The sequence below is a fragment of the Colossoma macropomum genome, unplaced genomic scaffold (assembly GCF_904425465.1).
Source record: "Colossoma macropomum unplaced genomic scaffold, Colossoma_macropomum, whole genome shotgun sequence".
NCBI classification, from domain to species: Eukaryota; Metazoa; Chordata; class Actinopteri; order Characiformes; family Serrasalmidae; genus Colossoma; species Colossoma macropomum.
This window is the reverse complement of record NW_023494792.1, coordinates 17,895,725-17,912,955: the sequence shown is the minus strand read 5'-3', so window position 1 is coordinate 17,912,955 and position 17,231 is coordinate 17,895,725. Positions and strand designations below refer to the sequence as shown.

The window sequence follows — 17,231 nt, the reverse complement described above, 5'->3', positions numbered from 1 at the left end:
TGCAGTGTGGAACTATTTTAAAGTGGAAAATGAAAACTTTCTGCAGTGTCACTGCATGTCAGTGTTTTGACTGATCAAAAGACGGTGTAACTAGCCACACAAGACTATTATTATTTTCTGTATCTACATAAAAGTTACCAGTTTGAAATCTGTACCATTACATACATATCAAAAATTAAGTGATTGTAGTGCAGCTTTTACAGTAATTAGTGGCCAAATCATCTGATTATTTAATCAAAAGTCAGTATTAAACACACTATAAAAAAACACACCTTAAAGTAATTTGAAAAAAGCAAAATAAAATCACTTCAGACTGAGACATTATTCACATGGTAAAACGTTAACAGTAGCATAAACTTGCATCATAGAATATAAACGGTGCATGTACTTGTGTACTATAAACCATGCTTCAGTAATAAGCGTGGTGTGTTGTGTGAGTTGAATGCGTCAGCACATTGTATCAGAATCTTATGCCGCTAGTAAGAGATCAAACACATGCACATGTACACACCACGGAGACAGACATTTGGGCTCTGCACAAATGTTAGAAATAATAACTGTGTTACACGTGTTTGTACATTTCTCTGCTATTAAACAACCTCAGTGCACACAGCAGATTATGTAGTAACTCAGCCTTTTGATTGGACCATATTGACACATGTATCTGTCTGTGTTATTCTAGGCTGGGACAGTGAGAGACTCTATGGCTAAATCTCTCTACGGTGCTCTCTTTGACTGGATAGTCTTCCGCACCAACCACGCGCTTCTTAACAACAAAGACCTGGAGGACTCTGCCAAGGTAGGACCTTCCTTAATTAATTTCTGTTAATGAACTAATATAATAGTGATGTAATATAACACCAACCTGGTTGAAAGGGAGGAGATCAAATAGTTAGTAGTGTGATAAACCAAGATGCGAAAAGGCCTAGTGCTCCATGACAAGATGTTGTAACAAACTAGTCAGTAAAGAGAGCCAAGGAGGCTGAATTTCCCTGGTGATGGCTGTGATTTTACTAAGCATGGCAGCAGCTGATGGATTGGATCTAATTCATTCCTTTCCTTTTTCCTTTCTCTCACAAACTAGTGAATTTTGTATGTGTGTGTGTGTGTGTGTGTGTGTGTGTGTGTGTGTGTGTGTGTGTGTGTGTGTGCGCGCATATGTGCGTGTATGTGGGTGTACTGTGGCAGCTGGCGAGTCATGCCCAGTGGGTATCCAGTGGATTAGACCATTGCTCCTCCCCTGTAAGGGCGGTGTTTGTGGTTGTTTGTCTGTCTTTCTGTGGAGTAGGCATCATGCCCTCTTTTGTTTCTGTAGTTACACTACAGAGCTCAGCCTTGTGATTTCTCTTTTGTGATTCCCATCATGCAAGTGAAGGCGTAGGCATGATATGAGAAAAAACGGTATTACATCAGTCTGTCTGCAGCTGTTTTATCAGCCAAGCAGTTTCAAAAATATATTGTTCAAATGTTTGATTTCAGATCAATTTTAAAACGTAGGAAAAACATTACAGAGCCTGTGTTCAACATGTGTACTATTTATTAACATTTTTTGTTTTTTAAAGTGTCTGTTCGCAGTTATTTGAGCTTATCACAGTTCTTTAAGGTGACTGCAGTTGTTTTTCACAGTTCCCAATCATTTGTTTACATCGGTACAAACAGAACTGAATTGAACGAGTTTTTAACAGTTGGGTTGAGACAAATGCATATAAATAAGAGAAAGAAGAAAATGCATTTACTGAGACACATCATGGGTCTGACTTGGCATTGTAACACGTAACGTCTTCCAGATAAGGAACGTAAATGTTGTTTATGTTGTTCATCTGTTAAAGGGATATGTATGTGTTTATTATGTTGTTCTGTGTCAGGGAGTGGGTTTAGTTAGTGTGAGTTGATGGTCACTGTGAGGGTGAAGTGTATGGTCAGTGATGACCTCCCTCACAAGTTCAGTGCTTCTGTATGTGCAGTCCTGGCCTGCTGTTTAATAAAGAGCACTTTAGTAGAATCATAGCCTGCCCTGTGTCTTACCTATGTCAACACTACAATAGAATTTAATTATCTTTTTGAAAAATAAACATTAAATTGTTAATCACAGTTATTTTAATGGCAGTTAGTTTAGTAAGTTGATCAGTTAATGGCCATGTGATCTTACGGTCACATGATTTAACTGAAACCTGAAGGTGGTGATCTATGGTAGGATAGTATTATTATTATTATTATTATTATTATTATTATTATGCATTATTTACTTATTTTTGTACAAAACTGTTCCGTTCGCATTCAAGTTTGGTTTCATTATATTTGTTTTATTTATTTAAGGAAAAATACTGTTTTAATGCAGTGCTATGTTTGGTTCCTCTTCCAGATTCTGTCCATTGGGGTGCTAGATATCTTTGGGTTTGAGGACTATGAGAACAACAGCTTTGAGCAGTTCTGCATCAATTTTGCCAATGAGAGACTGCAGCACTACTTTAACCAACACATCTTCAAACTTGAGCAGGTGTGTAGCCCCCTCTCTCTCTCGCTCTCACTTTCTCTCTACAGGTCATCATGGTTGGGGTCTGTAATTAATGGAAAGCAGAGGCGGTGGAGCCCTGTGCTGTCTGTGTCCTGCTGGTCTCTAATCTCTCACACAAGTGTTCTTGCCATGCGGGGAACAGCCACATGACCATTCTCTGACGCAGCCTGTCTCTGAGCTTACCTAATGCAGTGGCCCACTGCTGCTAGTGAAAGAGAGCTAATAGCTCCAGTGGTCCAGAGGCCTTACTATATGAGATAGGGCTGGGAACTAGTATGATTTAACTAAGTTTCTGTTGAGATCAGACATAACAATGTCACACCTTCAATCAAAACATTTGTAACGTTTGCCCTAAAGACTGAGTTAAGTTGTGGGCTCACCTCAAATCAGATTTTTAAACAATGCGAAAGTCTTTTAGATCTCAAAAAATGATGTAGTCTGTACTTTGTTGCTGTATTACAAGTGGTAACAGTGACAGGAAAATCACCTCAGTGTATGTTCCGTTGTCTGGTGAACAGATGACATAATTGCTCTAGCTTAGCAGTGATTCAGCTGGTATTGCCTTTTTAATATCAGTTAGTTCTGATGGAACTGAGAATGTTTTGCTTACTGAAGCTGGTTATCCTTATAACTTTATTTGTGGTGTAACTCCAAAGTTCTGTGAATGTGAATGAATATTTATTCAGTAATTCTCTGCCATTGTATCACTATTATCAGTGTTAACTGTTTTTGTCCTCATAAATAATTATTTTCTTGAAGTTCTTGTGTCTCTTTGGGACTAAGTTCTGACAGGCCATTTATGGCATTGTTGAGTTTTTTGCTTGTATTTCTTTCCTCACTGTGCTGATAAGTTTGCAAACAATGCCTTAGGCGCTGCACCCACCCCGTAACTCTGTGCTGTTACGTGCAGCTCATTGCGTAAGCTAGATCTGATGGCTTTCATTTTTAATTCACTTCATACAAAGTTTTCTGTGATAAACAGTAGACTTGTGTATACAAAGTGTGTTGTTAAAAAGTTCAAGCTTTATTACTCTGACGGCTTACTTGTAAATTTGTATGTACACCATCTCACCCACTCTCACTTGATGTGAGAAACTGCAGAATAAGTGTTGTGGTCCATCCATGAAGTCTTGAACTTTCTTTATGAGGCATTTAAAATATAAAGCCACGCCTAATACATTGTGTGTCTGTGTTTCTGTGATGAGGTCACCTCTGAAAGTGCCACACCAATCTTTGGTTTACAATTCAACAGTCAGAAGTTCAAACTTTTATTATTTTAATTTTGGCAAAGCTTAGACCTGTACTGCATAATATATTGTTTGTTACCCATTATTGCAGTACTGGCCTTTGCAAAATTGCTAATGCAATACATCAGCCCTTTAGAAAATCATAACTTTTTTTATTATCCTGCCATTATCCTGCGAAATATCCAGTTGTTTCAGATAAGTGTTTTGAAGGAGTTTTGATGACCCAACATGTGATCCAACAGACATAACATAATTCAGACTTTTTTTTAAGCATGATAGCATTAGGGGTTCATTAATGTGTTTATACTAGAGTTGTCAAGTTAACATATTAATAATGCATTAACGCAATAAATGATTAACACCAATTTTTTAATACTGTTAATGCTTTTTCCTAGTTCCTAGTGCCATCTGTAGTTCCAGCCTGAAACCTCACTGCTAGCGTGCTATTTTGCTGTGAAATACAGCTTTTAAATGGCAAGTAATTGTAACTGCCCCAGTAATTTTATCACCTTTTATTTCTGAGAGCATACATGTTCTCCAAATAATGTAACCCTGGTGTAGAGTGTTAGGTTCATATTATTTCAGTGCCATGTTTGCTATCATGGCCTGTCTTTGCAATGCCTCTGTTGTTCTAGCATTTGCCTCATTAGCGTTAGCGTCAGTTGTTAAATGAAGCATGAATGAGTGAGGAGATTACTTTTAATGGCTCTAATCAGATCAGACACCTATCACTTCTGCCTTCAGCCTACAGTTTCATGAAGCTACATACCACACTATACACACTAACACTGCATAATAGAGTTGGAGTCCTGAGGCTTTGAGGCATAAAGACTGTGTTTCATTGTCTTGTTGGCTGTAGTCTGTGGTTAAAAGGAGAGAGTGAGGGAGAGAGAGAGAGCGAGGGAGAGAAAGAGAGAGTGTGCGTGTGCGTGTGTGTGTGTGTGTGTGTGCGTGTGTGTGTGCGTGCGTGTGTGTGTGTGTGCGTTTGTGTAGTTTAACTGTCAAAGGCGTTCGCATTCTCTACCATAAGTGTTGTCATTAACCAGTGATGCTTTATTGTCTGCCACATATGGCACTGTGCTGTGCTGTCAGCTCAGCTCCTGTACTGTGATCTCAGCTCAGCTTCCTCTGCTTCCATTCTGAACAGCACTGAACAAAAGGAGAACGTAATGTTCTTCAGTTTACGTTTTAGCAGGTAAAACTTACGCTTAGTGATTTAGCAATAAGTGCAGGAGTTGTACCAGCAAAAAAGTGAATACCGGTATGACCGCTTAGACCTTATATACTAACTGCACATAGCAAGCAGCATAGTAGCACAGCATCAGGCACACGCAAGACGCAGATCTATTTTTTGCTGCTTGCCATGTGCAACCTGCAACCAGAAGGGATTGATATAAGAGCAAAAGAATTAAAGAAACTGCAGGCTTTGTCTACCACTTTGTGCCATGTTGGTGCAGATTATTTCTTTGCCATTGTTTTTTTTTTCATTCTTTTGTTGCACTCTGTTTAACATGGCAAATATAACATTACCTGTTGTCCAGGAAATGGAAGGATGAATCAACTACAGAGTGCTAAATCAAGTTGAGGATGAGACAAAAACAAACTGGAGGAGAGGTTGTAGGAGAGAACAACTAAGAACTAGCACTGAAAAAAAGAGAAGAAGGACATGATAATAATTTAAAAAAATGTAGATAATAATAAAACTGGTCTCACTTTATTTGGATGGTCCACTATAGTCCCCTATAGATTATCTACACATGCTCAAATTGTTAACAAACTATCTGTTGGTGGTGTTAGGGTTAGGACCAGGGATAGGGCTAGGACCAGGGTGAGGGTTGGGTTAAGGTTTTGGGTTGAGGCTAAGGTTAGGGTTAGGATTAGAGCCAGGATTAGAGATAAAGAAAATTGTGGTCAGTTTAGTAGATATTTAATTGAATGTGACTTGAAAGTAAATTAAGTATCTACAAAGCATCGAAAGTGGACTATCCAAATAAATTGTTGCCATAATACTACTACTACTACTACTACTACTAATAATAATAATAATGTGATGCACTGCATCCAGCATTGTCAACTGATGTCTGTGCTGACTAACACAGGAAAGCAGCAGCATTTTAAATCACTGTTTCTCATTTTCATTACCATTAGAATTGTTTATGAAGTGTTAGATTTGAACAGTTCTTTGTACGCCTATTTAATCTTTAGTCTTTTTGGTCAAAAGTTTTTGAAGGCTCAAATTTCAGTGCATCCCTAGTAATGATGACTGTTGTTGTTGTTATTATTAATATTAATTTTTCATTAATCATGGTGAAGGAGATGACGTTTAGGGTTCTCAGGAATAACAATAAACAACAATCAAATGGAAAAAGTTACAGAGCAGTAGCAAAGACCTTAAACCTCCCTGTCAGAACAATTGGTTTGAAAAGAAGATGGACTTTTTAACAAGACAAGGCCCCCAAACATACAGCCAAAATAATTTAGGACTGGCTTCTTAAAAAGAAGGTGAATGTGCTTGCATGGCCTTGTCATCTTCTTATTTGAATTCCACTGAAAATCTGTGGAGTATTTTAAAATTGCAAGTCCGTCAGAGGGACCCCTCGTAAACTTGGGGAATTGAGGATGATTTGCCAAAAGGAATGGGCCAAAATTGAACCACAATGCTGGAAAAAGCAAAGTACTTCTTACTGCAGATGTCTCAAAGCTGTAACTGCCAACAACGGCTTTTCAGCAAAGTACTAATAAGTTATTTATTTGTGCTGTCTGGATATTTTTTCCCATGTTTCCTGTTTTTAAACCTATCTTTAATTATGAGTACTTCTTTCCCATTTCTGCATAAGTTTAATACCAAAAGACATTGTGTTTGTAAATTTGTTGTGGGTATATGAACTGGAAGTTTTTAAATAACAAAAACAAAAGTGTCTCATCACTGTCTAAGGCATGTTTCAACCTGCCGTTTTATTTTGTGGCACAATATAAGGTAGCCAGTCAAAACGGATGTCATTTACAGCCTAAAGTTACAGCAAGAAAAGCCTGTTTAAATCTAAGAGATAAAGGGAGACTGAAAATGCTCATGAAAAATGAATTATGACTGTAATAAGTGAACTCATGTAAAATATATGCCTTTAAATTTCACCCATTTTAAAGTATTAAATAAAACCTGAGGTAGACCTGTGAGAAGAGCAAGTCTCACATTCCACCCATCTAACAAATGAATTACGTTAATTCTGACATGGAAAGATGTAGTTATACATGGGGCAATAGATTCTACTGCAGAAACATCAGACTACAAAAGTCATCCTACTGTGGGTAACACCGGAACAACCACTCTGTGTGTGGCTGCCTCTGCAGGGAATGTTAACCACACTGCCTTCCGTATTATTTTGAGGCTGATTGTGTGTTCACATACACATGTATACGCATCTCTGTGTGGGTGTTATTATTTGTAAACTTAATTGTCATGATGGTTCTTTTGAATAGACCTGTGGGTTCTCTCAGTGACTGGAGGAATGTAACAAAGTGTTTAACAGTTTCAGTAGATAGTGTAGGAGGAGGAGTGAACATCATGCTTTTTCATTCTCTCTATTTTTCTGTCTCTCTCTCTCTCTCTCTCTCTCTCTCTCTCTCACACTCACACACACACACACACACACTCACACTCACACACTCTCTTATCTAAGGCAGTGTGTACCCTTTGAGCAGTCGCCAAAGCAAATACACAGAACTCTCTGCTGCAGGCTGCAGGGCCTTAGTCCAGTGTTTACACTCCCAGTGCCAATCGCTCCTTAATTTGGCCTTTTTTTTCCATGCTCCACTGCTGTGCATTACCAATAGACTGACATGCTGAGAGTTAACTGCCCTTTCACTTTTCACCATCATCCAGGAGAACTCAAATACCTTTGAAGATTGGGACTATTTAACTGTGATAGCATACATTTCTTCATCATTTATATAAGATTATATAAATTAATTGTGTGAGTTTCTTTATGTCAGAGACCATAAATTGCTGAACAGTTCTGTGCACTGTACTGTCAGAGACCTTTATTTATTTCATTTCAAGTCAAAACAGCAAGTTAATTTTTTAGCTTCTGGAAAAGTGAAGAAAACGTATATTTAACAGAAATATACACTTTTATATACCTTGTATCCACAAAACAACAACTAAATATAATATTAAAAATTTCAGTACCACCCTTTTCCTTTATTACAGCTTCCATTCGTTTCAGGAGATTTGCTTTCAGTTTTTCAAAGAAATCTGCAGGGACGTTTTTCCTCACCTCTAAAGTTCGGTCTTAGAAGTTGTATTGTCTGCTTCTCAGAATCCAAGCAATCCCAAACACATTCAGCAATGTTGAGGTCTGGACTCTGGGGTCTGTTGTTCTGAGAACACCAGCAGCCTTTTTGCTTGATTTGCAAATGCTCCTCTTTTTAGTCGGCATCTTGACAGCTACACATCCTTTCTGACCCATAGTGTTGAGACTTTTTAATTCCTAGATATTTTTGACAAAATCTGATTTGTCTGATTAGTTAGGTGCATGACCAAACACAAAAAAATCTCGAGGGCTAGTGGACACTCAGGCTCTCCATTTTTAGTGACCAAAAATGTGAAATGTTGTGGCCAAGGGCACGGGCCAATAGATAATGACTTTTCCTTTCCTAATGCAAGTAGATTATTTGATCTCATCCGAAATATCTCCTAAAAAATAAGTAACTTGTACTTAATTGCTGTTTTGACTGGAAATTGAATAAATTGGTCAATGAAATAATTAAATAAAAGATTGGTCTGAAGATTGGATTTTTGCGTAACACTGTATGTCACTATTTTAACATTGCTTGATGTCACTTGACTTTTGGTCACAGAGCCTTATTGGTAGGGGCCGCAGAGCTGCTGGACTGTGAGGCGTATCACTTGCTAAGCTTCACAGCCCCTTATGTTCTGCTCACCCACTCAATTAACCACAGGTCCTGTCTTTGTTAGTTAGAGTTTAGTCTACTTCCCCTTACCAGTTTGGCACCCAAGGCACATAGCAAATCACACCATGTCCTGTTTCCAGAGTTTCTCATAGGCATCTATGCTTCATTCTGTGTGTACAGGAGGAGTACCGTGCGGAAGGCATCAGCTGGCATATGATTGACTACATTGACAACACAAGCTGCATTAACCTCATTAGCAAGAAACCCACAGCCCTGCTTCACCTACTGGACGAGGAGTGCAAGTAAGTCTGAGTCTTGTTCATAAAGCTGGATAAGACGCTGTGTTAGAGCAGTAGTTTTTAATTTTGGACCTGGAGTATCACTGTCCTGGACATTTTAAGAGTTTCTCCTGCTTCCAGTACACATAATTCAACGAGTGAACTAATTAACAACCCTTTCTTGGGTTGACTGGGTGTGTTAGAGCAGGAAAACTCTAACACGGTAGTGGTTAGGGGTGGGAGGAAAAATCGATTCTTAGATGCATCGCGATGTGGACATGGACGATTCTGAATCGATTCACAAATGTCAAAAATCGATTTTCTAAATATTTAATTTATAACATAATGTTGACGGAATGCAAAAGGTGGAACTTGGAAGTGCGGAAGTGCAGCGCCCAGACGCTCTGTGACGTGCACATAACAAAAACACCGCTGGATGAGCGAGAAATCCGACTGACAGCCTCTGCATTAAAAGCCAGGTTAGGTCAGGAGTCGACAATCCAAATGTTAAGAAGAGCCATTTTGTCCTTTCAACAAAAATCAAACCACTGTGGGAGCCACAACATTTTATGTCCAGTATGTTTCAGTATGTGCAGACTTACTTTGCTCTGCTTTAAGCTTTAGCTATAGCCGCTTTCCTTCCATCTCCGCCAGAAAACTTTTCCTCAAAAGTAGAACGGTTTATTGTAAAATGTCTCTCAACGTTCGACTGTTTTACAAGGCTGAAGTCACTTCTTGTTCGCCAGCTTCTTGTCTGAACGGGAAAATTCAAAAGAGAAGCTGACTTCAGCCTCACAACTTTTTAGTGTTTGACAGTCTCTCATTGCAGATTTAATGTTCCAGTAAACCAACTGCACTGCTTATAAATGCGAATAAGTCCATTCATCTCCAAATGTTCGTCTTAAATCTCTCTCTTTGCCTTTTAATTCGCTACTAGCTAGGCGAGACTGTCGTTGAGAACCAGGGCTTTCGCGCTATGTTGCACACTTTGGAGCCGAGATACAGCGTCCCTTCTCGAAGATATTTTACTGACATAGCAATTCCCAACGAGACCAAAACTGAAGTTACAAAATCAAAAAAATATAAAAGCAAACAGGTAGGACAGCTGTAACGTACTACGTGGACATCTGTTGCCACTGGATCTTATGTCACCGTAACTGCGCATTTTATCGTGGATGAGTGGCAGCCTGTGTCCTGAGTCATGTACTCCAAACAAGAGCAGTGAATGAGAGTCTTCTAGTTCACTTGCCATATCACTTCTATTTGTTTTAGTAATAACAGATACTGGAAGTAAATTCATTATGGATCATTACAAATACTTTGCTTTAAAAGTACCAAGTCCTCACACAGTGAGAGAAAAAATATATAGTATAGAAAAAAAACATGCATCAAGATGCATCAATAATCGTTTTATAATCGCATCATAGCCCTCATAATCGAATCGTGATGTACCTAGAGATTCCCACCCCTAGTAGTGGTACTACAGAACCTGGATTGAGAACCACTTTGTTAGAGCCATATAAAATCCTGATGTGTAAAGAAATGGCTGCTAATGGGCCATCACATTACAACACAGCTCAGTGATCTCCATGGTGACGGTGAGTGTAGAGCTGGAGCTGTATTTTAAATGCCATTTCATCATAAGTGGGCTGTTCTGAGGAGGCAGTGTCAAAGATCAGTGGATGCAAGAGCAAAATTTAGTCCACCTTCACAACATATGCCTGTATCAGTTTTATTCTGTGGCACATAATCAGATCAACATGAACACCAAAAATAAACCCAGATCAGCACATAAATATACCATAAATAGCAACTAAAAGACTGATGAATTTGTGTAGTACATTGACAGAATTTTCTCTGTCTCTGTAGCTTCCCCCAGGCGACTAACCAGACCCTGTTGGATAAATTTAAGAGGCAGCACGAGGGGAATAGCTACATTGAGTTCCCTGCAGTAATGGAGCCAGCTTTCATCATACATCACTACGCTGGCAAGGTCAAATACAGCGTCAAGGTAAGATCCTGATCCATGAGTTGTTGGCCTACTACTGTCATAATCTTAATTACTGTTAATTGGATTTGTTTTGATGGGATTGTAAATGATTTGAAAATTGTTTGAGAGTCTAGTCTTCATAGTCAGTGTGAAGACCTGTGTGTGCTCGTGTGTGTAAGAGAGAAATGAAACAAACACACACACGTACATACTGCATCCACTGACCTAATTCTGTCTTCTAATCTGATTGGTTGGATTTGCCACTAGCTGCGATTTTATTTGAAGCACATGTTTGGCAGAGGGGGGTCTAATTCATAGGCTACCCCCTTTTCCTAGCAACACCTACTATACGTCTGCATAACACATGCACACAGCATCACTGCTCTCTCACACACAAAAACGCAGAGCTCCCCTTCTGTTACCGCTTTCTTTGCGCTGGCACTAATTCATATCTTTGTTGTCATATTTTTGCTTGTTTGATTTATTTGTTTGTTATTGCTGGAGAGTTTTATGCTAAATGCCCTGTGTGTTACAAGCAGCCAGCAACAGTATTAGCAATGCACACACATGTTGGATTTAAAGCCATGAAGAGAATAAAGATTAAATTACTGCTGTTAATCCAGTCTGTCAACAGAATGTATGTGTGTGTGTGTGTGTGTGTGTGTGTGTTACATCAGTGATGTTAGCATTTACATTTCCTCTTAGCAGATGCTTGCCTGTAATGGTAACAGAATTCTCTTATTTGTATAACCATTTGGAAAATGGTTAAACCGGTTTCCTGGAGGCGGGTATAGTTTATCTTTGCTTTACCTTTTATTTGGCAAAGATTAAGCTTCAGCTCACATTACTTTGCTCCTGCATTCACTTTAGAGTTAGGAACCATCTCAAAACTACTGGAAGACAAAGTGTTGTTGTTGTTACTGTTTATATTGTAAGCTCATCAGCTAATGTTTTCAAGAAGATCACTGATGTTATGTCCAGAAGCATCAGGGGATGTATTTACAGAGATACTACTACTGCTAATAATAATTAATAATAATAATATACTTTAGTAAAAGTTGTGATTGTAGTATATTGCCATCTTTTGGCCACAATCTGTAATTAATCTAGTAATAAAGAAAGGAATAGTAAATTTCAGAGCGGCTTAACCGTTCAATGCCATAATGTCATTAGCTGCTTAGCTTAACTTGATGTATGAGAGCTGAGACAGGATAGTGTGTTTTCTAAGACCTGAAGCTGTTTTTTTATTTGATATATGACACTGTGGTGTAATGGTGTCCTAAATTGTTCATGGTACCAAATAGACAGCTTTTTGTGCAGGCATAACGTGCCTTTATTGGTGAACTTATTCAACCAGCACAGCTCAACAGCCGCATTTACTGAAGAATCTCATCTGTTAGGTACAGTACATGTGGCATTAATGTAGGATATCACACCACCCAGTGTGTATAAAAATTCAGTTATGTTTACATTTTGGAATACTAGTGTCTTCCTATGGTGGCATAAATGTATTAATTTGTGAAATATATCAATAAATGAACAATTTTTAATCTTTTTTTAATGGACTTGTAACTGGCAGCTGTTTCTGTGCTAACTCTGTTATCTGTAGAAGGCAACAAAATGTGCACAATTAGAGGTGCAAAGCAGGGTCCTTTGAGTACTCATAATCTAATCTTTGTCTTTTTTTCCCTCTCTTCCTGCGCAGGACTTCAGGGAGAAGAACACAGACCACATGCGTCCGGATATCGTGGCTCTGCTGAAGAGCAGTAAAAGCGCCTTTATCTGCGGCCTGATGGGAATCGACCCTGTGGCCACTTTCCGCTGGGCTGTGCTCAGAGCATACTTCAGAGCAGTGGTGGCATTTAGAGCAGCTGGCAAACGACATGGGGAGAAGAAGAGTGGTGAGTCCATACAGGCACAGACACACTCTCACAGACACGCTTGTGGAGTTATATACATGCACGCTGATCAGTACAATGAATCCTGCAGCACAGTTTTGCATTTCCCTGCTCAGAGCTAACAAGTGCTTCCTGGTGCTGACTGGCAAAAATAGAAGCGCTAATGTAGTTGTAGCCCCCATGGCGTCAGAAGGGAACCAGTTTTTCCACGTAACATGTCTTCCCAAATGCTCTTCATGATTACGTGAGCTTCACTGCATGATCCGCGATGCAGTTCTTTTTATTATTCATGGCCACAGAGACTATGAGGATGTTCTGAACCGTTTAAATATGCAAAGAACAGCTAAGCAAGATATTTGTGGATGTGCTGTGTCACAAAGCTACCATGAAGCACACTCCAAAGTGTCACATCCATCGTGGTGTCTGTCATTATTGCTTCTAAAATGTAAGTGCTGACATGAGGTTGTTGATGGCTGATTGATTTTCTTCTCCTTTCTTCTTGTGCTAGGTTCCGATTCTGCAGTGCAGTGTACAGTCATTAAAAGTGTGGATAGCTTTAGTTTCCTGCATCACCCAGTGCACCAGAGAAGCCTTGAGATCCTTCAGAGATGCAAAGATGACAAATACAGTAAGACCAATCATTTCCTTTATTCAAAGTGGTCCGCCCTCCAGTAGGAATTGAGGGGAATGGAATTAGTGACTTAATATATGACTGAAAATTGCCAATTCCATGATGCTCTAACCCTGCTCTATGATCCTCTTTGTTATTGTTAGTAAGACCAAAAGAGCATTCACAGGAGTTCACACAAAGGGACAAACATTAATGACAGTCTCATAATGTAATAGACTTCTCATTATACACTATTAATTTCTCTGAATGGCATTAGTAATAAAACTATTGTTAACCTGACAACATATTATTGATAATAATTGTTGTTTTGAACTGGGTCTGATTTAATTACACGCCTTTTTTTCATTTCTTTCTTTCTTGTTTGTTGTTTTGTGATCACTGCAGAGCATACTGTAGCTGTCAGCACTGTGCAGATAGAGACAGACAGTTACTGTAGAATCTGCGTGTTTAGGACAGTGGCCACACAGTGTTAGAAAGATTTGCTCTAGTGTATCTGCTGCTGGATCTAGGCAGGAATTTTTCACAGGAAATGACTTATGTGTCAGATGGCAATGGACACAATGCAGATCACCCCCTGAAACACGAAGGTCATGCACTGTCTAGAGCTGTTTCCTCCAGACAGTAGGCCTCACCCGTGTTTTCAGATTTCGGACTTTAGTTTCATTAGTGTACCTGAATGTTTTGTTTACAAGTAGGCTAGTGGTTGGTGGCTACATGAATAAAACTGAATTGAATCTGATCTGCAATGGCTGTTGTACCAGGGTCATGAGTAATATAGGTAATGTCTCTTTTAAAACAGATTCCTGCATCACACGGAAGAACCCGCGCAGCCCTCTCTCAGACTTACAGGGCACAAACGCTATCAATGAGAAATCAACCAGGTGGGCCAGCCTGAAGTGGACAGACAGAACTATCTGTGTCGTCCTATAGGCTTTTCATATTATCAAATTGTCCATAACCTACATGTGTCGTGTATTTTATTTTTATCCTTGGAGGCCCATTTATAATATTTGTGTGGTTTTATGTTCCAAAAACAGTCATGATACATTTTTCCAACCTGTCTTTATCCCTTAGAATAAGCTGTTTTTGATATTTTGCCTTTAAGACTGATATTTGCTAATGAGCTCTGCTCTGAATGGCTGCCCTGTGTTGCACCTCATTCAGAAAGCTGGCTGAAAAAGTCCTTGTCAACATTGAATTCAAAATAGGCTGTTTTTGCAGTTTAGTTTACCTATATTGACTGTATGGACTGAGGAGGAATAATGCATTTTGAAACTTTAACAATGTTTACATACTGCATCAAACTTTTTTATTTCAAGAAAGTGAGGAAAAATCAGTTTTCTATGATATGGGCCCTTTAATCAGAATTACATGTATTGAACATGCTACTGCTAAAGAGCATTTGATAATTACTCTTGCACACAGACAAAATCATTAATCCCTTTCTCCCCTGTTCTCAGAGACGGGTTCTCTGGTTGTAATGGCCGTAGCTCAAGGCCTGGTCGTCTGTCCTCAACTGGTTTCTCTCATGAAGAAGATGGTATATTTGTCAATGCCATGAGCAGCAAGCTGCTGGAAAGAGCCCAGGGCATTCTGATGTGAGTCACGGTTTGTCCTTTACTGTGGAAGTTTACTATGTAAAATTTCATAAGTGTGTATTTAGTGATTGATGTCAAGCCTCTTCTTTGTAGGCGGAACAAGAACTACAAGGCCAAGCTTTGCCTGCCCAAGGTACAGCCTCAGTACAAGCAATCACATCTAACCACATTAGTACATATTTCTGCATGCTTTCATCCACAAGAATCATTTTCTTTGACACTAAACTAAGTCTATGCTCTGCTGAATATCAGATTTGATTTTGGGATGGTGCCAATGCACTGATGTATTTGTTGGTTTATTTACTGCCATTTGCTCTGCGTGCAGCACCTGTTAGATGTGAAATCCCTAAAGTACCTGAGCAGCCTGACACTTCATGACCGCATCACCAAATCGCTCCTCCACCTGCACAAGAAGAAGAAGCCTCCCAGCATCAGTGCACAGTTTCAGGTCAGGCCACACATCTAGCCTCATCTCCCTCTCTGCATAGCCATATTCATTAGGATACAGAATGGAAAAGACTAATTCTGGTCCAGCACTGTATTTCTAATGGCTTAAGGTCTCCCAGAAATTACAGAGTACAGGCTATGTCCTGAGCCTCTCTAATCTGGCCTTGGAGTTTTTGATCAACTGAAAAAACATGAAAAGTCACTGTGCAAGAGATTTTATAATGTTGTGTATTTTTCTGTCTTTTGTGTTGCAGGCCTCCCTCAACAAACTGATGGAAACCCTGGGCCAGTCAGAGCCCTACTTTGTGAAATGCATCCGCTCAAATGCTGAGAAGGTACTAGTAGCCTTGGATTTTGTGATGCTAATGATTGCATCATTGTTTGATGGGTTAGTGAAAGTTTGAAGACACAGTATTCACATCTGTCTCTTGCTGTCTCTATGTATTAGCTTCCTCTGCGCTTCAATGATGTGTTGGTACTGAGGCAGCTGCGGTACACTGGTATGCTGGAGACAGTGAGAATACGCCAATCTGGATACAGCGTCAAATATACCTTTAAGGTATGATATGACATACACATACTGTCAAAGGGGCATGTTGGGCTCAGCTGCTAGCGAAAATCTTTGAAATCTAGGTTCTCCGAAAGGCTGAACTTTGTTGATTTGTTTCTTTGCCTGTCTGTAGGACTTTGCCCATCATTTCCATGTGCTGTTGCCAGATGGCATCAGTGCCAGTCAGGCTAGTATTCAAGACTTCCTGCAGAGAGTCGACCTTGACCCAGATGGTTATCAAGTGGGCAAAACCATGGTATCGCTTTTTCTTCTGTTTTAGTGAGAGTTGTATTCACACAGTGAGACAGTTATTCACAATTCATAATGTGCTGTTTTGAGTTTTTTAAATGGTATGTTATAGTGGTGTATAAGAGAACCAGGGGACACTAACTTGACATCAAAGTTTATCTCTTCTGACGCTTGTAAATGCAGTAATTCTTGAATTAATGTTTAAAACCTCCCTGTCTCTATCTCCTTCCTTTTTCACCTCTCTCACTCAAGGTGTTTTTGCGGGAGGCACAGAGACAAAGGCTACAGGACCTGCTCCATCAGGAGGTGCTGAGGAGGATTGTGGCTCTGCAGAGGAGGTTCAGAGCTCTGCTGGAGAGGCAGCTGTTCATCAACCAGAGACGTGCTGCACGTGTCATACAGGTACACAGGAGCTTTGCTCCCAAAGCTTGTCCTCCTTATTTCCAAGGAACATGACATTCCATGGCATGTTCCCAGTGAGTTGAAGTTTTTAAAAAACTGAGCGTAAAGTTTATAATTCACATTGCAGGTTATAGAATATAGCAACTGAAGCTGGCCTCAAATGGGCTCTCCTGTGCTATAGGAGGCCACATAGATGCCGCAAAAATAACTGTCTAAGGCTTGTAGTGGGACAAAGCATGAACAAGCAAAATCGGTTTGTCACATCTGTTGGATGAAAAATAAAGAGGCAGACAAAGAGGCTCAAAACACAGTATTTGGCTAGAAATGATCACATTGGTCAAATAGTGATGGCTTTGGCAGTTTTAATCTTTCTGAGGTGTAACTTTCCTTCCATTGGTTAAATAAACTTCTTTGTGTGTGTATGTGTAAAGAAACTGGCAAATTGATTCTTAACGTTTAATTCATTAACGTAAATATTTTCTGTTTGGTGGAGAAGTGGATCACACCAGTGCTAC

The 17,231-nt window shown here is 39.5% G+C and overlaps 1 protein-coding gene across 9 annotated transcripts in view; it reads left to right on the top strand.

Annotated features, from left to right (window-relative positions):
• The window catches only part of myo9ab (myosin IXAb), a 103,564-nt gene that overhangs the window by 68,998 nt on the left and 17,335 nt on the right, over nucleotides 1–17,231 (top strand). For all 9 annotated transcript variants that reach the window (XM_036576344.1, XM_036576343.1, XM_036576346.1 and 6 more), the window contains 14 exons: nucleotides 683–799; nucleotides 2,363–2,497; nucleotides 8,854–8,975; nucleotides 10,821–10,962; nucleotides 12,647–12,842; nucleotides 13,348–13,467; nucleotides 14,270–14,351; nucleotides 14,931–15,068; nucleotides 15,162–15,201; nucleotides 15,394–15,516; nucleotides 15,770–15,850; nucleotides 15,964–16,074; nucleotides 16,199–16,321; nucleotides 16,567–16,716. In XM_036576344.1, coding sequence (XP_036432237.1) covers nucleotides 683–799; nucleotides 2,363–2,497; nucleotides 8,854–8,975; nucleotides 10,821–10,962; nucleotides 12,647–12,842; nucleotides 13,348–13,467; nucleotides 14,270–14,351; nucleotides 14,931–15,068; nucleotides 15,162–15,201; nucleotides 15,394–15,516; nucleotides 15,770–15,850; nucleotides 15,964–16,074; nucleotides 16,199–16,321; nucleotides 16,567–16,716 — 1,680 coding nt within the window. The remainder of the gene's footprint in view (nucleotides 1–682; nucleotides 800–2,362; nucleotides 2,498–8,853; nucleotides 8,976–10,820; nucleotides 10,963–12,646; nucleotides 12,843–13,347; nucleotides 13,468–14,269; nucleotides 14,352–14,930; nucleotides 15,069–15,161; nucleotides 15,202–15,393; nucleotides 15,517–15,769; nucleotides 15,851–15,963; nucleotides 16,075–16,198; nucleotides 16,322–16,566; nucleotides 16,717–17,231) is intronic.